This window comes from Heterodontus francisci, chromosome 1 (genome assembly GCF_036365525.1).
Source record: "Heterodontus francisci isolate sHetFra1 chromosome 1, sHetFra1.hap1, whole genome shotgun sequence".
Lineage (NCBI taxonomy): Eukaryota > Metazoa > Chordata > Chondrichthyes > Heterodontiformes > Heterodontidae > Heterodontus > Heterodontus francisci.
The window spans coordinates 268,789,558-268,810,823 of NC_090371.1; the positions used below are offsets into that span (position 1 = coordinate 268,789,558).

Sequence of the window (21,266 nt, forward strand, 5' to 3'; positions counted from 1 at the left end):
ATTTAAGACCCTAGTTTCTGATTGAACTACATCACTTTCAAACTTAATATAAAATTCTATCGTATTATGGTCACCTTTTCCTAAAGGCTCCTTTACAGCAAGAGTATTAATTAGCCCTTTTTATTGCACAATACTAGATCTAAAATAGCCCGTTCCCTAGTTGGTTCCTCAACATATATTCCAAGAATTCATCCTCTACAACATTAGTACTAATAAAGTTTACCCCATCTATAAGTAGATCGAAATCCCCCATGATTATAGTGTATTACCCTTGTTACACACACCTCTAATTTCATGATTTATACAGTGATTTACATTACCACTGCTGTTTGGTGGCCTATAAACAACTCCGACCAATGTTTTCTCTCTCTTAGTTCCACCCAAACTGATTCTACGTCTTGACCTTTAGAACTAAGGTCATCTCTCACTCGAGTACTAATGCCCTCTTTAATTAACAGAGTTACACCACCACCTTTTCCCAACTTTCTGCCCTCCCTGAATGTCATATACCCTTGGATAGTAGGGTCCCAGACTTCTTGTCCTTGTAATCACATCTCTGTAATGCCATCAGATCATCCATATGAATTTCTATTTGAGCTGACAATTCATCTGTTCTTTTACGAATGCTGCGGGCATTCACTGCAGAGCCCTTAGATTTCTTTTTGCTGGTTTTGTAAACTCTGGCCCGATCAGCTGGCACACACTTAAGTTTACAATCACTGTCCCTTCCTGCCATACTCTGATCATCATTACCTTTATTGCTACCTTGATTTATTGCCTTGTCATTTCCATTTAATTTACTCAATCTTCGCCTACATGATCACTTTCCCCTTCTATTTAGTTTAATGCCCTTTCCACTTCCCTAGTTATAGGACTCACTACAACACTGGTCCCAGCACAGCTCAGGTAAAGTTCATCCCAACGGTACAACCCCCACTTTCCCTAGTACTGGTACTAGTGGCCAGCAACCAGAATCCACTTCTCCCACACCAGTCTTTGAGCCACATATTCATCTCTCTAATCTTATTTACCCGATGCCAATTTGCATGTGGCTCAGTTAATAATCTAGAGATTATTACCTTTGAGGTTCTGCTTTTTAAACTTAGTGCCTAGCTCCTCATACTCCCTATGCAGAACCTCTTTTTTACTCTTATCTATGTCGTCGGTACCTACGTGGACCACGATCACTGGATCATCCCTCTCCCACTGCAAGTTACTCTCTAGCCCTGAGCAGATGTCTCGCACCCTGGCACTGGGCAGGCAACACAGCCTTCTGGACTCTTATTCTCGGCTGCAGGTTAAAAAATGCTGGCAATGCAGCGAAGCTCACATCCCATGAAAGAAAAAAACTGAAAACTTTAAGAAATACTTCAGGAAAAGGACCATATTCAAGGATGGCAGTGCCAACAATCAAGAGAGCATAAGTTCATAGTAGACTGGTGTATTGATGACAGTTTGTCTCACATTGGATTGCATATTTTCTACCACATGCCTTACATAACCATTTTCCTGGCAGTTTCTTCTGTTGATCCCACTGCCTTTGCCAATCCTTCCATCTCTTGTGTCTTGCCTCCACATTGGCACACTGTTGCGCCTCAAAACGCTTCACTCCTTTTGTCACTTCAGCACACCATTTCTGCTGGTCTTGAACGTGGGCTTCCCCAGAATCAATGACGTTACATTGCTTCAAGCAAATCTTCAGTGCGTCTTCGCAGCACCTTTGTTGTCCACCCTGCTTTCTTTGGGCATCTAGCAATTTTCCATAAAACACCTGCTTTGGTAGCCATCTGACCAACATGTCCATTCAACAGACCTGAGCATTGATTATCACAGCCTCAATGATGGCCCTGTCAACATGTTCCAGTACTTCATTGGTAGTGATCCTGTCCCGTCATCCATTATGAAGTAAGGTGCAGAGATGTCTTTGGTGAAACCTTTCCAGCTGTTGAATGTGCCAGCTGCAAAGTGCCCATATTTTGCATCCTTACAGGAAATTGCTTAGAAGAACCGCTTGCAATTTAGTGGCAACCTTGATGCTGCTTTGCTTCCAAAGATGCTTGTGCAGCCTACCAAAAGTCATGCTTTCACTCTTTGTGAGCCAACACTTCCTCATCGCTCCATGCCTCAGATAGTACTTATGTGAAGTAAGCAGAGTTTGATTCTTAAGAGTTTGAGCTAGGGAAAATTCAGGCTAATGTTATAACCATTCTTAGATCGACCAGAGAGAGATGACAAAGAACAGTACAGCACAGGAACAGGCCATTCCGCGCTCCAAGCCTGCGCCGATCTTGATGCCTGCCTAAACTAAAACCTTCTGCACTTCCGGGGCCCATATCCCTCTATTCCCATCCAATTCATGTATTTGTCAAGATGCCTCTTAAACGTCTCTATGGTACCTGCTTCCACCACCTCCCCCGGCAACACGTTCCAGGCACTCACCCACCCTGTGTAAAGAACTTGCCTCGCACATCCCCTCTAAACTTTGCCCCTCTCACCTTAAACCTACGTCCCCTAGTAACTGACTCTTCCACCCTGGGAAAAAGCTTCTGACTATCCACTCTGTCCATGCCACTTATAGCTTTGTAAACCTCCATCATGTCGCCCCTCCACCTCCGTCGTTCCAGTGAAAACAATCCGAGTTTTTCCAACCTCTCCTCATAGCTAATGCCCTCCAGACCAGGCAACATCCTGGTAAACCTCTTCTGTACCCTCTCCAAAGCCTCCACACGTCCTTCTGGTAGTATGCCGACCAGAATTGCACGCAATATTCTAAGTGTGGCCTAAATAAAGTTCTGTACAGCTGCAGCATGACTCGCCAATTTTTATACTCTATGCCCTGACCGATGAAGGCAAGCATGCCGTATGCCTTCTTGACTACCTTATCCACCTGCGTTGCCACTTTCAGTGACCTGTGGACCTGTACGCCCAGATCTCTCTGCCTGTCAATACTCCTAAGGGTTCTGCCATTTACTGTACACTTCCCACCTGCATTAGACCTTCCAAAATGCATTACCTCACATTTGTCCGAATTAAACTCCATCTGCCATTTCTCCGCCCAGGTTTCCAACCGATCTATATCCTGCTGTATCCTCTGACAATCCTCATCACTGTCCGCAACTCCACCAACCTTTGTTTCGTCCGCAAACTTACTAATCAGACCAGCTACATTTTCCTCCAAATCGTTTATATATACTACAAACAGCAAAGGTCCCAGCACTGATCCCTGCGGGACACCACTAGTCACATCCCTCCATTCAGAAAAACACCCTTCCACTGCTACCCTCTGTCTTCTATGACTGAGCCAGTTCTGAATCCATCTTGCCAGCTCCCCTCTGATCCCATGTGACTTCACCTTTTGTATCAGTCTGCCATGAGGGACCTTGTCAAAGGCTTTACTGAAGTCCATATAGATAACATCCACTGCCCTTCCTTCATCAATCATCTTTGTCACTTCCTCAAAAAACTCAATCAAAATAGTGAGACACGACCTCCCCTTCACAAAACCATGCTGCCTCTCACTAATAAGTCCATTTGTTTCCAAATGGGAGTAAATCCTGTCCCGAAGAATCCTCTCTAATAATTTCCCTACCACTGACGTAAGGCTCACCGGTCTATAATTTCCTGGATTAGCCTTGCTACCCTTCTTAAACAAAGGAACAACATTGGCTATTCTCCAGTCCTCTGGGACCTCACCTGTAGCCAATGAGGATGCAAAGATTTCTGTCAAGGCCCCAGCAATTTCTTCCCTTGCCTCCCTCAGTATTCTGGGGTAGATCCCATCAGCCCCTGGGGACTTACCTACCTTAATGCTTTGCAAGACACCCAACACCTCCTCCTTTTTGATAATGAGATGACTGAGACTATCTACACTCCCTTGCCTAGGCTCATCATCCATCAAGTCCTTCTCCTTGGTGAATACTGATGCAAAGTACTCATTTAGTACCTCGCCCATTTCCTCTGGCTCCACACATAGATTCCCTTCTCTGTCCTTGAGTGGGCCAACCCTTTCCCTGGTTTTGTCTGTTCCTAGCCTTCCAGCCCTTACGAATGTTTCCTTTCTCTTTTTGACGAGGCCCACAATATCCCGCATTATCCAAGATTCCCGAAATTTGCCAAACTTATCCTTCTTCCTCACAGGAACATGCTGGTCCTGGATTCTAATCAACTGACGTTTGAAAGACTCCCACATGTCAGATGTTGATTTACCCTCAAACAGCCGCCCCCAATCTAAATTCTTCAGTTCCTGCCCAATATTGTTATAATTAGCCTTCCCCCAATTTAGCACCTTCACCCGAGGACTACTCTTATCCTTATCCACGTACCTTAAAACTTATGGAATTATGGTCACTGTTCCCGAAATGCTCCCCTACTGAAACTTCAACCACTTGGCCGGGCTCATTCCCCAATACCAGGTCCAGTACGGCCCCATCCCTAGTTGGACTATCTACATATTGTTTCTCGAAGCCCTCCTGGATGCTCCTTACAAATTCTGCCCCATCCAAGCCCCTAGCACTAAGTGAGTCCCAGTCAATATCGGGAAGTTAAAATCACCCACAACTACAACCCTGTTACCTTTACATCTTTCCAAAATCTGTCTACATATCTGCTCCTCTACCTCCCGCTGGCTGTTGGGCGGCCTGTAGTAAACCCCCAACATCGTGACTGCATCCTTCCTATTCCTGAGCTCCACCCATATTGCCTCGCTGCATGACCCCTCCGAGGTGTCCTCCCGCAGTACAGCTGTGATATTCTCCTTAACCAGTAATGCAACTCACCCACCCTTTTTACATCCCCCTCTATCCCGCCTGAAGCTTCTAAATCCTGGAACATTTAGCTGCCAATCCTGTCCTTCCCTCAACCAAGTGTCTGTAATAGCAACAACATCATAGTTCCAAGTACTAATCCAAGCTCTAAGTTCATCTGCCTTACCTGTTATACTTCTTGCATTGAAACAAACGCACTTCAGACCACCAGTCCCACTGTTCTCCGCAACATCTCCCTGCCTGCTCTTCCTCTTAGTCTTACTGGCCTTATTTACTAGTTCCCCTTCATTTATTTCACTTGCTGTCCTACTGCTCTGGTCCCCACCCCCCTGCCACACTAGTTTAAACCCTCCTGAGTGACACTAGCAAACCTCGCAGCCAGGATATTTGTGCCCCTCCAGTTTAGATACAACCCGTCCTTCTTGTAGAGGTCCCATCTGTCCCTGAAGAGATCCCAATGGTCCAGATATCTGAAACCCTCCCTTCTACACCAGCTGTTCAGCCACGTGTTTTGCTGCACTATCTTTCTATTTCTCGCCTCACTGGCACGTGGCACAGGGAGTAATCCCGAGATTACAACCCTAGAGGTCCTGTTTTTTTAAAGTAAAGTACTTAAAAAAATAATTAGGAGAGCCAACAGGGGGCATGAAAAAACACTGGCAGGCAAGATAAAGGTAAATCTCAAGGCGTTTTATCAGTATATTAAGGGCAAGAGGATAACCAAGGAAAGAGTAGGGCCCATTACAGACCAAAGTGGCAATCTGTGTGTGGAGCTGGAGGACATAGGTGAGGTTTTAAATGATTACTTTTCATCTATGTTCATTATGGAGAAGGACGATGTAGGTGTAGAGATCAGGGAGGGGGATTGTGATATACTCGAACAAATTAGCATTGAAAAGGAGGAGGCTTGAGCGGTTTTAGCAGGCTTTAAAGTGGATAAATCCCCAGGTCCAGATGAGATGTATCCCAGGCTATGTCAGGCAAGGGAGGAGATTGCAGGGACTCTGACACAAATTTTCAAATCCTCTCTGGACACAGGAGAAGTGCCAGAGGACAGTGAATGTGGTACCATTATTCAAGAAGGGTAGTAGGGATAAACCAAGCAATTACAGGCCAGTGAGTCTATCAGTGGTAGGGAAAACTATTGGAAAAAATTCTGAGGGACAGGATTAATCTCCACTTGTAGGGGCAGGGATTAATCAAGGATAGTCAGCATGGCTTTGTCAGGGCTGATCGTATCTAACAAATTTGAGTGAATTTTTCGAGGTGGTGACTAGATGAGGGTAAAGCAGTTGATGTAGTCTACATGGACTTCAGTAAGCCTTTTGATAAGGTCTCGCATGGGAGATTGGTCAAGAAGGTAAGAGCCCATGGGATCCAGAGCAATCTGGCAAATTGGATCCAAAATTGGCTTAGTGGCAGGAGGCAGAGGGCGATGAACGAGGGTTGATTTTGCGAGTGGAAGCCTGTGACCAGTGGTGTACCACAGGGATTGGTGCTGGAACCCTTGCTGTTTGCAGTGTACATTAATGATTTAGATGTGAATATGGGTGGCATGATCAGTAAATTTGCAGATGACATGAAAATTGGTGGTGTCGTAAATAGTGAGGGGGATTGCCTTAGATTACGGGACGATATAGATGGGCTGGTAAGATGGGCAGAGCAGTGACAAATGGAATTTAATCCTGAGAAGTGTGAGGTAATGCATTTTGGGAGGACTAACAAGGCAAGGGAATATAAAATGGATGGTAGGACCTTAGGAAGTACAGAGGGTCAGAGGGACCTTGGTGTACTTATCCATAGATCACTGAAGACAGCAGCACAGGTAGATAAGGTGGTTAGGAAGGCATATGGGATACTTGCCTTTATTAGAAAAGGCATAGAATATAGGAGCAGAAAAGTTATGATGGAGCTGTATATAAAACGCTGGTTAGGCCACAGCTGGAGTACTGTGTACAGTTTTGGTCACCACACTATAGGAAGGATGAGATTGCACTGGACAGAGGAGATTCACCAGGATGTTGTCTGGGCTGGAGCATTTCAGCTATGAAGAGACTGGATAGGCTAGGGTTGTTTTCTTTAGAGCAGAGAAGGCCGAGGAGGTCCCTGATTGAAGGATACAAAATTATGAGGGGCACAGATAGGGTAGCTAGGAAGAAATTTTTTCCCTTCGCGGAAGTGTCAATAACCAGGGGGCATAGATTTAAAGTAAGGGGCAGGAGGTTTAGCGGGTATTTGAAGAAAAAAATTTTCACCCAGAGGGTGGTTGGAATCTGGAACACACTGCATGATGGGGTGGTAGAGGCAGGAACCCTCACAACATTCAAGAAGTATTTAAATGAGCACTTAAAATGCCACAGCATACAAGGCTACGGGCCAAGTGCTGGAAAATGGGATTAGAATAGATAGGCTTGATGGCCGGCACGGACACGGTGGGCCGAAGGGCCTGTTTCTGTACTGTACAACCCTATGACAGTCTAAGAAACGCTTGTGATGTATATGGAAAATAAGTGGGCCATCATGGATCCTTAGTACATTTGTGAAGCACATTTGTGCTAAGCATTGAAAAATTAAGGCCTCTAGCAAAAGGTTTCCGTGCTTGAGCATCAAATGGATCATCAGAGAATGAGGTGTTTCATCATCAGTCTTTCTAGAATGCTATCAACCATGTAGCGTGACACACCTCAGGACACAGATAGCCGAGAGAAAAGGTATTGCAGCATTGCACCGAAGTGCCATCTCAGATTATGTGCTCAATTAGTGAAGTGGGGTTTGACTCAAAACGCGAGAGTGGTAACACTAAGCCACAGCCGATACAATTGAAATGAAATTGTAGAGTCAAAACAGTAATAGCCATACAGGAATAGTAGTTGCAAAAGATACGGCATATGTTCAGCTATGATCAGACACTTAATATTCCTGGTTATAATATTTTTGGGAGATGGAGAAGGAAAAAAGGGGTAGAGTGTTAACAGAAGAGTTTATCACAGTGCTAAAATATAAGGATGTAGAATAGGGTTGTGTTAAGAACACATCCATGCAGACAGATCTAAGAAACAGGAAGGGAAATTCTCCAATTCTGGATATACATTGCAGGTCATCAGTGATGAAGAGTCAGAGGGGGAGATCTACAGCCAACTCAGAGAGCTATGCAAAAACAATAGGGCAACTAGGTGATTTTAACCACCCCAAAATAGACTGGAATAAAGATGTGGTCAAAGTGGGGAATGCAGTTTAGGATGAATCCAAGACTGGTTCCTCGATCAGTATGCTTGTAGTGCAACAAAAGAACAATTATTTGGTTTGATCAGGGGCAACAGGCTATTGAGAAATAGCAACCGCAACCGAATTAGAATCAATATAAGAAAAGATCAACGCAGAGTAAAAGGTTAGCCAATAGGTCGATGGATCAGCAATAGGAAATCTTCAAATATGAGATGCAAAGATTCCCGTGACATTGATGCTTGTACTTCTAAATAGCACAAGTCATGGGGAAGAAGGTGCTGCTGAAGCAAGCTTGGTAGGTTGTTAGAGTGCATCCTGTAGATAGTACTTCTGCAGCTATAGTGTGCCAGTGATACAGGGGTTGGATATTGCGTGCCAGTCAACAAAACTGCTCTAATATGCTGTTGTACTTCTTGAGTGTTGCAGCTGCATCCATCCAAGTAAATATATCCTTATCAATGGGTGGGGGGAAATAAAATCAAAGAATACAATCCTGTGCATAAATACAGGGATTGAAATTAAATTAAAGGCATTCATACAACAAAATTAAGGCTAATAATATGAAAGCTAACCATGGGGATATAAGTTGATGTGGTGCACATGGACTTCCAAAAGGCATTTAATAAAGTGCTACATAGCAGGCTTGTTGGCAAAGATAGAGCCCATGGAATAAATGGGACAGTAGCAGTATGGATATGAAATTGGCTGAGTGATAGGAAGCAGTAGTGGTTGTTTTTTGAACTGGAGGGAGGTATACAGTGGGGTTCCTGAGGGGTCAGTGTTAGGAACCCTGATTTTCCTGATATATATTAAAGACCTGGACTTTGGTGTGCAGGGCACAATTCAAAATTTGCAGTTACACAAAACTTGGAAGAGTTATAAACTGTGAGGAGAATAGTGAAAAACTTCAAGAGGACATAGACAAGCGGGTGGAATGGGCGGACAAGTGGCAGATGAAATTTAATGCAGAAGTATGAAGCGATTCATTTGACAGGAAGAATGGAGAGGCAATATAAAGTAAAGAGTACAATTCTAAAAGGGGTGCAGGAGCAGAGGGACCAGGGGGTATATGTGCACAAGTCGTTGAAGATGGCAAGGCAGATTGAAAAAGCAGTTAAAGCATACATGATCCTGGGCTTTATAAGTAAGGGCATAGAGTACAAAAGCAAGGAGGTTATGATCAACCTGTATAACAGACTGGTTCGGCCTCAACTGGAGTATTGTGTCCAGATCTGGACGCCACACTTGACGTAAGATGTGAAGGTATTAGCGAGGGTGCAGAAAAGATTCATGAGAATGGTTCCAGGGATGAGGAACTTGTTACGTGGCTAGATTGGAGAAGCTGCAGCTGTCCTCCTTGGAGGAGAGAGGATTAAGAGGAGATTCGCTAGGGGTCATGAGGGGTCACTATCTTCAGCTGCTTCATCAATTACCTTCCTTCCATCCGAAGGTCAGGAATGAAACTGTTCACTGACTACTCAGTGTTCAGCTCCTTTAATAAGCAGCCCCTGTCAGCCTATAGCAGGAGCTTGCGCTGACAAGTGGCAGTTAATGTTCTTGCCCCAAGTACCACAAAATGACTATATCATACAAGAAAAAGCCCATCTACCCCAAATTTTAATGTCACCACTACTGTTGAGTCCATACCGTCATAATCTCAGGGTGGTCACCAGTAACCAGAAGCTTAACTGGGCCAGCGATTTTATTAGTGGCTACAATAGTGACATGCTGTTCTCCCTTCGCCAGCTACCGGAGAAATGCCGTGAACAACAGATGCCCCTCAATGTTGCTTTCATTGATCTCACCAAAGCCTTTGACCTCGTCAGCAGACGTGGTCTCTTCAGACTACTAGAAAAGATCGGATGTCCACCAAAGCTACTAAGTATCATCACCTCATTCCATGACAATGTGAAAGGCACAATTCAGCATAGCGGTGCCTCATCAGACCCCTTTCCCATCCTGAGTGGCATGAAACAGGGCTGTGTTCTCGCGCCTACACTGTTTGGGATCTTCTTCTCCCTGCTGCTCTCACATGCGTTCAAGTCTTCAGAAGAAGGAATCTTCCTCCACACAAGATCAGGTGGCGGCACAGTGGCGCAGTGGTTAGCACCGCAGCCTCACAGCTCCAGGGACCCGGGTTCGATTCCGGGTACTGCCTGTGTGGAGTTTGCAAGTTCTCCCTGTGTCTGCGTGGGTTTTCTCCGGGTGCTCCGGTTTCCTCCCACAAGCCAAAAGACTTGCAGGTTGATAGGTAAATTGGCCATTATAAATTGTCACTAGTATAGGTAGGTGGTAGGGAAATATAGGGACAGGTGGGGATGTTTGGTAGGAATATGGGATTAGTGTAGGATTAGTATAAATGGGTGGTTGATGTTCGGCACAGACTCGGTGGGCCGAAGGGCCTGTTTCAGTGCTGTATCTCTAATCTAATCTAATCTAAAAAAAAGGTGGCAGGTTGTTCAACCTTGCTCGTCTAAGAGCGAAGACCAAAGTATGGAAAGTCCTCATCAGGGAACTCCTCTTTGCTGACGATGCTACATTAATAACTCACGCTGAAGAGTGTCTGCAGAGACTCATCGACAGGTTTGCGGCTGCCTGCAACAAATTTGGCCTAACCATCAGCCTCAAGAAAGCGAACATCATGGGACAGGATGTCAGAAATGCTCTATCCATCAATATCGGCGACCACGCTCTGGAAGTGGTTCAAGAGTTCATCTACCTAGGCTCAACTACCACCAGTAACCTGTCTCTCGATGCAGAAATCAACAAGCGCATGGGAAAGGCTTCCACTGCTATGTCCAGACTGGCCAAGAGAGTGTGGGAAAATGGCGCACTGACACGGAACACAAAAGTCCAAGTGTATCAAGCCTGCATCCTCAGTACCTTGCTCTACGGCAGCAAGGCCTGGACAACGTATGTCAGCCAAGAGCGACGTCTCAATTCATTCCATCTTCGCTGCCTCCAGAGAATCCTTGGCATCAGGTGGCAGGACCGTATCTCCAACACAGAAGCCCTCGAGGCGGCCAACATCCCCAGCATATACACCCAACTGAGCCATGGGCGCTTGAGATGGCTTGGCCATGTGAGCCGCATGGAAGATGGCAGGATCCCCAAGGACACATTGTACAGCGAGCTCGTTACTGGTATCAGACCCACCGGCCGTCCATGTCTCCGCTTTAAAGACGTCTGCAAACGTGACATGAAGTCTGTGACATTGACCACAAGTCGTGGGAGTCAGTTGCCAGTGATCGCCAGAGCTGGTGGGCAGCCATAAAGGCGGGGCTGAAGTGTGGCGTGTCGAAGAGACTTAGCAGTTGACAGGAAAAAAAGACAGAAGCGCAAGGGGAGAGCCAACTGTGTAAAGGCCTCGACAACCAACTTTATCTGCAGCACCTGTGGAAGAGTCTGTCACTCTAGAATTGGCCTTTATAGCCATTCCAGGCATTGCTTCACAAACCACTAACCACCTCCAGGCGCTTACCCATTGTCTCTCGAGACAAGGAGGCCAAAGAAGAAGACGACAATAGTCGGGCAGGGGCTGGGTACTCTGCAATGAGTGGCTCACCTTCTAACTCTTCAAAAAGCCACTCTACCATCTACTAGGCTGAAGTCAGGAGTATGATGGAATACTCACAACTTGTTTGGATGGATGCAGCTGCAACACTCAAGAAGCACAACAGCATATTAGAGCAATTTTGTTGACTGGCATGCAATATCCAACCCCTCCATCACTGGCACACTGTAGCTGCAGAAGTACTATCTACATGATGCACTCTAGCAACCTACAAAGTTTGCTTCAGCAGCATCTTCCTCCCCATGACTTGTGCTATTTAGAATTACAAGAGCATCAATGTCATAGGAACACCATGATCTCAAGGTTTTCTTCCAAGTCAAGCACTAACCTGACTTGGGATACACTTGATGGATAAATACTGTGGAATTTCCAACACTGTGAAAACACTGTCACCACAAGGTCTGCAAAGTTACAAGACAGACAAACAACTAGGGATGGACAATTAATGCAGCCTTGCCAGTGTCACCCACATAAAGAGAATGTGAAGAAATCATAAGAAACTTATGACAAAGATGTGGCCAAATTGATAGAGATAGCTGGACAGTAGAATGCAAAGGGTAGGGATAAAAGGAAGTTTCTCCAAATGGAAGAATGAGTAATGTTCCCTAGCAGTCTGCTCTTATTTACAACATACATAAATGATCTGGATGTAGGAAACAATTATCAGTATTTCCTGATAACAGTAAATTAAGGTTGTATAAAACTGTGATGAGGATTGCGAATGAGTGAAAGTGCATCAAATGCCCATCTTTTCCTGTCTTGACAAGTTGAGAGCATTAGGAGTCAATTACTAAATGTGGGACAGAAATCACCTGCAACCCCTACTTAGCCTGTCCTACACAATACCAGTCAGGTGTAGGCCAGACAGGATAAGGTTGGGAGGTTCCCTTCCCTAAAGGACATTATTAAACCAATTGGGTTTTTACAGCAATCTGACAGCTTTCATGATCAGTTTTTGTTTCCAGTTCTCGCCTACAAATTACCAGGTTTAACTAAATTTTAATTCACAAAACTGCCATGTTGGGATATAAACTCAGGACCCCTGGTTGTTTGCCCAGTACCAAAACTCTAGCCAATTAATAATGGAGAGACACACTCGAGAAGCAAGGGCTTTTTTCATTAGAGGCAAGAAAGTTGAGCAGTGATCTGGATAGAGTACTTCTAAAATGATTAAGGATTATGGTAAGCAATGACTAATTGTTTCCACTGGTCAATGTGGGGATAACGAAGTACAAATTTGATTGCAAAAATAGTTAAAAGGAATATTAGAAAAACTTCAGAGACTGGTTTGAATGTGACATTCTCTGCTACAGATCATTCCTGAAGCAGAGCTGATCATTTTTTTAAAATGAAATTAGCTAGTTATTTGAATGAGAAATAATAAATGGTATGGGAGTAAGCAGGAGAGTAGGATTAGACAAAATGGTTCATATGAAGATAAATACCACAGTATGAATTAGCAGGCCAAATGGCCTGTAACATTCTATGAGTTTAATGTTATGGAGAAACTAAATCTATCGCTTCAACATAACTGATGCTAACTCATGTCTTTTAATACTGATTCACAGCTAAACTACAACTTATTTTAATTCCTGTGTGCAAAACAAACTTTTAATCAACAACTAACATTGTAATAACAATGATTTTTAAATGCTTAAGTACTGATTTCAGGCAGCCCGATAACAGACACTACAAGAAAATTGAGAGAGATTGCACTCACACTCTTAGCTTTTTCTAGGTACTTTTTGTATCGGTCCTCCATTTGTTTCATATCTTCATCTTTCTTTCTCAGGGCCTCTTGAAGCTCTTCAATCTTTTGAGCTGTATGAGGCAGAAGGAAAGCAATTGAATTATCTTAATTAGTTTACATCATTGCAAAATTACAGCAGTTTTCAAAAAGAAGCTACTTGTCAATGCCAATAAATAAAAACTGCACAGCTGGATTATCAGTACTGAAACAGCACAGACAGATGAATATAAGATTACGAGTATGCTATGTGATAAACAGGTATCACAACAAAATGCTTGAGTCCAGGCATGTATACATTTCCCAAAAGATATTGCTTTGATAAAGTTAGCAAGGATAAATGGTTAAAATTATTAATGTGTGAATTTATTAACAAATTAAAAAAGACTTACAGCTGTTATTGTATTTTGGTTCCAAGTCATCAATGTAAGCTCGTTTCTTCTGTAGCTCAGTGTGAGCTTCGTGCAGCTTCTCCCTGAAACATTCGACATAATACTACTCAGAAATTGAAAAGTCAATTACTTCCATTTTAAAATATATTGCAATAAGCTTTGTGAACTTTTGAAAATCAAGCAATTTTATGAGCTTATTTGTAAATAGACACCAGATTTTTGAAATGTGGAAAAATATTAATGTACTAGAGATGTTGATTATAGCACATACTTCCCTGCAAGTGTCACATCTGTGTCCTCTCTCACTTCATTATATCTGCTGACTCACCATGAGCATGACTGCAGGACAGCTGTTTGTAATGTAATGTAATAAAAACATGTGCATGCATTTTATATCACTTTCTCATTCCCCCTACCTTCTCCCCTTTTAACCTACCTACTCAAGTCCTGTATTCCTTCCTTCTCCTTCAGGTCACCCTAACTTTCCCTATCACTCCCACTTACTTTGCCCAAAAGGTGGATGGTGAAGTCACAGGAGCCCCTCAACTCAATAGGTTTCCTTTCTCTGCTCCCCTTCTTGCACTCCCTTCCTATGTTTCCCTCAGACTTTGCTGGCTTTCAAAATTATCTTTTTTTCTAAATAAAAGGTCAAAGATACTCCTTCTATGTGATTTTCTCTGTCTCATAGGTGTAAGCAATTACAGGAATTAACAATTTCTAACTGTCAACAAAACATAGAAGAAACAATTAGTTGGTTTTCAAAACACAGTTTTAAAAAGGAAAAAAAAATATTAGCATGAAAGCAGACTCCCAGGCTTAACTCCCTTCTGAAATTTACAGAGCACAAAAGTTACAAGTATATAATCTGTAGTCAATTTTTTTCCTCTCACATGCACAGATTTGGTTTTGAAAACTCATTATATAAATATTACTTGCATAATGCTTCTGAAATTTGTCCTCTAATTTTCCTCAAATAATTTTGAAAAACAACTGGATAGAAACTGCTGGAAGCTGAAGATATTCCGTCATTACAGCGTACTTAATCATATTAATGCATTCTGAGAAATTAGATACACTACACATGCTCAAAACACACAGTAAAAAAATCAGTTCTGTGTAATAGCTTTGGGAAAAACTTCAAGTCCAGGCTTTCAGGAGAAGCTGAACATAGGAGCAGGAGTAGACCATTCAGCCCATCGAGCCTGCCCCACCATTCAATACGATCATGGCTGATCTTCCACTTCAATGCTTATTTCAAACATTATCCTCATATCCCCTTATGTCATTTGTATTTAGAAATCTGTCAATCTCTGCTTTAAACATACTCAATGACTGAGCTTCCACAGATCTCTGGGGTAGAGAATTCCAAAGATTCTCAACCCTGTGAGTAAAGAAATTTCTTATCTCTGTCCTAAGTGGCTTCCCCCTTATTTTAAAGTTGCATCCCTTGGTTCTAGACTCCCCAACCGGGGGAAACATCTTAGCTGCATCTACCCTGTCTGTCCCTTATTTTGTAGGTTTCAATGAAATCACCTCTCATTCTTCAAAACTCGAGAGAATACAGGCCCGGTTTCCCCAATCTCTCTTCATAGGACAGTCCCGCCATCCCGAGAACAAGTTGCACTCCCTCTATGGCAATAATATCCTTCCTAAGGTAAGGGGATCAGAACTGCAGACAGTACTCCAGGTGCAGTCAAACCAAGGTTCTATACAACTGAAGCAAGACTTTACTACTCCTGTACTCAAATCCTCTTGCAATAATGGCGAACATACCATTAGCTTTCTTAATTGCTTGCTGAACCTGCATGTTAGCTTTCAGTGACTTATTGACAAGGACACCCAGGTCCGTTTGTACATCTACACTTTCTAATCTCTTACCATTTAATAAATACTCTGCATATCTGTTCCTCCTACCAAAGTGGATAACCTCACATTTTCCACATTATATGCCATCTGCCACGTTCTTGCCCACTCACTAAGTCTGTCCAAATCCCTTTGAAGTCGCTTTGTGTCTTCCTCACAACACTCATTCCCACCTAGTTTTGTGTCATCTGCAAACTTGGAAATATTACATTTGGTCCCCAAATACAAATCATTGATATATTTTGTGAACAGCTGGGGCCCAAGCACTTATCCCTGCGGTACCCCAATAGTCACAGCCTGCCAAAGCAAGAATGACCCATTTATTCCAACTCTCTGTTTTCTGCCTGTTAACCAATCCTTAATCCATGCCAGTATATTACCTCCTATCCCATGTGCTTTAATTTTGCTAACCAACCTCCTGTGAGGGACTTTGTCAAAAGCCTTCTGAAAATCCAAGTATAACACGTCCACTGACTCTCCTTTATCAATTCTGTTAGTAACGTCCTCAAAAGACTCCACCAGGTTCGTCAAACATGATTTTCCATTCATAAATCCATGTTGACCAAGCCCAATCAGATCATTATTATCCAAGTGTCCATTTATCACGTCCTTGAGAATAGATTCCAGCATTTTCCCAACAACTGATGTAAGGCTAACAGGTCTGTATTTCCCTGTTTTCTCTCTCCAATAAAATCTTTAGGTATTAAAGGACAAACACAATTCGGTAGATTAAAGGCCTGCTACCCGACCCGAACCAGACAGGTCCCAACAACGTTGCACTTTCGGGTCTGGCATTCGGGCTTGGGTCGGACATGCTCTATCACAGATAAGTGGCTCTACTGTTAATTTAATTTTTGGACTAGAAAGGTGGTTTTGTTACAGTTATTTTAAGCTTGTGCAGATCAGCAACAAAGTGAAAAACAGAAGGTCAGTTAACTGATGGTTGGGTCTGGTTGGGCACAGGAAAAAATGGAAGGACTCGGGCCGGGTCAGGCTTGGGTCGGGTTTTTTTTTTTGCGAACCTGAGCAGACCTTTACGGTAGATACATTTAATTATACAAAAGTGAAATCTGTTATTTTATCCTATTTGATTAAATAGTTGCTTTTGACATTAAAATGTAATAAAAACATGAAAACAGTATGTAAAATTCTGCAGACAGGAATTATGTACAGACTTAAGCTTTTTAATGTTATACAGATATGAATATAGGAATTTCAAACTTGACAAAAGTGTGATAAGAAATGTAAGAAGAAGTAAGATTCTGTAGACAGGAAATGTGAAGAGAAAAGATTTTTATTACAAATAGATTATATATAGATAGATTATTGGGTTCTGTAGTGTTTTGTCCATACCATGGTTCCATAAATTTTCTAACTTGCTCACTGTTAGTGTGCATGAAAGTAGTTTGAAATTTTCCAACTTATGCATTGACAGGAGATCTGCGTTATGCCAAATCAGTGCAGAAGACAGTTAAAAAAATGCAGGTTCTGATCACAAGTATGCAGAATGCTTTCAGAAATCGATATCAGAATGTTTGCAATATAAGGGACATAGTGTTGAATCTTTTGAACTGTAGGAGCAAACAGATAAATCCCAAAGGTCTTTTCCAGTTCTATTTATTCCTATGGCTCTACGATTCTGCATTCCACAGCTAGAATGCAACAGGTGGACCTGAAACAATCCAGTGGTAAGACTATACCTAGGGATGTTTCGATTTCACTTGATTAGTAAGAAATCATCGCCACTGTTAATCTCAGAATTTGCAAGACTGCAATCTTTACAGAATCTACCCTGTGCACAGAAGTTTAACAATCTACTAAAAAGTGAAATCCAATTTTGAAAGAAAGAAAATAATCATTCCACATTATTTCCACAAGAAACCATGGTGCTAACACCCTACGTGCCAGTGATGGAATACCTAGCCAACTGGTATTTTTGATGTTTTTTAAAAAAGTACTTACAAATGTTCTTCCAGTTTCTTTTTCAGAAGAATTGACTGCAAAGAGATATAAAAAACAAAATACCATCATAAAAAGGTAAAATTAAGCTCCAAATGCAATCCAGTATACAAAATATTAAAACACAGTTTATTAATGTAACTGTACAATTATTGCAATTGAGCTCAGAGGTTTAATATTTGTTTGATATTAGTACATGCTGGCAGTTAGCAACATAAGATGTTACTTAAATGAAGGCATACTCACAATAGCCTACAGCAGATGGCCATGCCAAGAAACAGAGATAATATGTTAGTAGGAAGCAAAAACACCAGCCAGCAGAAGAAACTCTTCAGTAACAGGTGAACGACAAAAAGTTTAAGCCTCTTAATTTCTGGCACATGAATGTTTTGTCTGTCTTCTCAGCTGATATCAGTAGCAGCTCCATCATCTCTCCTGATCTGGAGAACTTTATTCATACATATCTCTTAATATCCACATTGTTTTCAAGCATATGAGTAGCTTCCAGTTTCCACACTAAAACACAAATGACATTTACAGAAATGAAACAAACGTACAGGCTGCCATTTCTGATCATTACGTGGAGCAGCATCTACGTTTGACTAATGCTGAAACTACAAACGGAAGACAAAGAAAAACATAAGGAGCTTAATCTTAATCTTTTCCAATGTCACTTTTAACATTTAGAATCTACAATTTTTAAAAGCCTCATGGATCTACTTGTGGAAAATTTTATTTCTTTCACCTAATTTCATAAAGTTGTTTAAGAATGTCGAAAACTACTTTTGTAATACCTATTGCAAATAGATGTCTGTTAGCCTTTAGAATAAAGTATTTCAATATGTTCAATGAAAGAATGTAAATCATTACTGTAATAGAGATTCCCAAATTAGGAGCTGCGTTCCCTAGGGGCACAACTGTATTATCAGGAGACATGGGGAGGCTGTCAGCTGCAACTCACTTTTAGCTAACGCCTACAATACCTATTTCTCCACCAGTGGTGCTGAAAGCATTCCTCTCAATCCTCTCAGGCTGATTCTCGACTCTGCTCTCTCCAAAATGTAGGCATCTCCTTCAAACAGTTCCAGCTTACAGGTATGTTCAATACTTCAGTTTAAATGTGTATTACAGTTTAAAAAAAGCTGTTTACCTTCTGGTACTTCTTTGCAACATTTAGTTCTTTTTGTAAGTGTTCAGGAGCCCCGGGGTCATAGCAACGGGCCCATGATGCTCTTCCCCATCCCCCCCCCCCACTCCTCACCCGCTCCACCCAATCTGCTTTAAAAATCTGCTGGTAGTTTCTTTACTCTGAGTTACGAAGATTTGGGGAACATCATTTGTTTTTGTTCCTGTATCGAAGTTTTCACGAGTCCTTGGATCTCTATCATATTTAGTATGATATATATCCCTCCTTTAAAAACTTGCCCCGGGCTCAAAAATTACTCGATTACTCAGTGTTTGGATTTTGTGCTTCCTGGCATTGTCTGAGATTGAGAAGTAAATTCGTAATGGAAACTGCAATCACTGGTTGTCGATGTTTACACCACAAAATATTAAACTTGTATTTTACCTCCTAAAAGCAACTCAACAATTCATTACTAATTTATATAAAAGAGTACCTTTTAGACACAGGCACTTACAGATTTACTCACTATACTTTCTTTTTAATAGTTTACATCTGTAATAAATACAGCAGTCTAAAAATATGTATTTTCTTTTGCTAGAATTTGTCTGCAAAATTGGAAGTATTTAATGAATGCATCTATAAACTGTATAGGATTCAGTAGGTAGGATCATCAGTTACTGTGCTTTACTGGTATCATTAGTTAGTGAGCACTAGTGTTACTTCTTTGCCATCATTGAACAATCTCCTTTTACAACAGTCAGATATTTGTCGCAAAACAATTTGGAGAGAGCAATCAGCCTAATGCGGCAAGTCATGGTCCTGCAGAGCTTCAGTTCCCAGCCAGTTTGAAGTACTAGATATTAAAAGGGAAGGAAACCAGATATTAAAAGGAAGGAAACTTAGGTAGTTACTCCATGTCATTCTCATAACCTATTAGTGGGATAGGCAACATAGCAACTTTAGTAATCATGTTGAAGGTTAATGCCTGTCTTATGAACTGGCATGTTGCATGATATCAAATTCTAAAAGAGGGGAGAAAATAAATTGGAGATACAAACAAAATAGCGAAGGTAAAGGATTTCAAGCCATTTAGAAATCTTGCTGTTAATTAGTTAAACTTGTTGTAAAACAATCCGTGCAGCTTGTTGAGCACTACCTTGAAATATTATAAAATATAATTTCTGGCACTGCAGTTACACTCACATCTTCTGCTCTTGAGCCCTGATCTTGTAATGCCTTCTGAAGTTCTTCAACCTGAGACTGTACTTCCAAAATCCTCTGATTGGCTAGCCTTTTAGCAAAAAAAAAGTTTCAATTACGTTTATACATAGACACAATTGCCAAAGATTTCCTTTCTTTCCTATGTCATTTGCTGCTTTTTTTTTAGTTATTTCTTGCCGTCACCCTTCTTTGCCTCATCTCCCTTCTATTGCTTCCTGTGGATTTTAAAACCTCCCTACTCCCCCACTAATTCATCCTCTTTTTCTGTTTCTGATCTTCTGTCTTAACTTGTTTACTCCTCTTACATTCCATCACGCCTTGTACTCCCCACCTCTCGGTCTCTCTTATGCACCTGACACAACAGACTGAAGGGAGTATTTTAAGCAGCATTTGATTTCTTTTTTACATTTTTGCAGCCATATCCCAGAATACACAGAAACATATTTTCTACTCAAGAAAGAAAGAACTTTAATTTATACAGTGTCTTTCCTGTCCTTGGGATGTCCCAAAGCACTTTACATCCAATGAAGTACTTTTGAAGTGCAGTCACTGTTAAAACGTAGGGCCAATGGTTTCCAGGAGCATCTGTAGGTGACAGGCAACAAATCGGACCTCTGACCAAGACCTGTAACAATGGGTCTCCACTCCTATAGCACCGCTCTCAAACTCCTTGCCGTATTTATAGAAGCCAGTAGCACTGCGTTAGTACCTGCAACTCGCTCACATACGAGATGGGTGCAGTCTTTAGCCAGAACTGGCTCTTTGAAGGCTGAGCTCTAATTTCCTGGCACCCTAGCAATTTACTCCTATTTTACACATGCTTTAGACTGATCACAAATAGGCCTACCCATGAAACTAAGAATACATCTTCAGACATACTGCATTTTTCACTTGTGTAAAACCAGTGAATTTGTAGGCTAATGTGCTAAGCGTGTCTTCTGTGCTTATTTCCTCTTTAATAAAACAGCAACCTTTGGCAGCTGCGTGTCCTTTGGAACTAGTTAAGTGCCTAGTTCAAATCAGTACAGAGTGGAGAAGCCAATGCTCAGCATGCACTGGCATTTTTTTCTTGTGGGACAACACTTCTGCTTATGGCACAGTAAAGCTCAACTTTTGAGTTCTGCAACCTATTCACTACTAAATCCCAATCAAACAACAACCTTAAGCTAGGAACCACCTGTTGCCTTGGAGTAAAAAGGAATGGGACAGTTATAAGGTATAGTCCGGAAAGCAGCTACTGTTCTCTGAAGCCACAACAGAGTCCTGAAGGCCATGTTGCCTTCCTGGTGCCAGGTTAAGGATATCTCCTTACGGCTGAAAAAAACTTTGGAGCATGAGGCGGAGGGAGGATCCAGTTGTCGTGGGCCAGGTAGGAGCCAATGACACAGGTAGAATG

The 21,266-nt window shown here is 42.0% G+C and overlaps 1 protein-coding gene across 7 annotated transcripts in view; it reads right to left on the bottom strand.

Annotated features, from left to right (window-relative positions):
- Window positions 1–21,266, bottom strand: part of LOC137376263 (protein Hook homolog 3) — a 155,638-nt gene that overhangs the window by 23,490 nt on the left and 110,882 nt on the right. For all 7 annotated transcript variants that reach the window (XM_068044485.1, XM_068044464.1, XM_068044495.1 and 4 more), the window contains 4 exons: window positions 19,853–19,940; window positions 17,527–17,561; window positions 13,702–13,784; window positions 13,283–13,383 (listed from right to left, as the gene is read on the bottom strand). In XM_068044485.1, coding sequence (XP_067900586.1) covers window positions 13,283–13,383; window positions 13,702–13,784; window positions 17,527–17,561; window positions 19,853–19,940 — 307 coding nt within the window. The remainder of the gene's footprint in view (window positions 1–13,282; window positions 13,384–13,701; window positions 13,785–17,526; window positions 17,562–19,852; window positions 19,941–21,266) is intronic.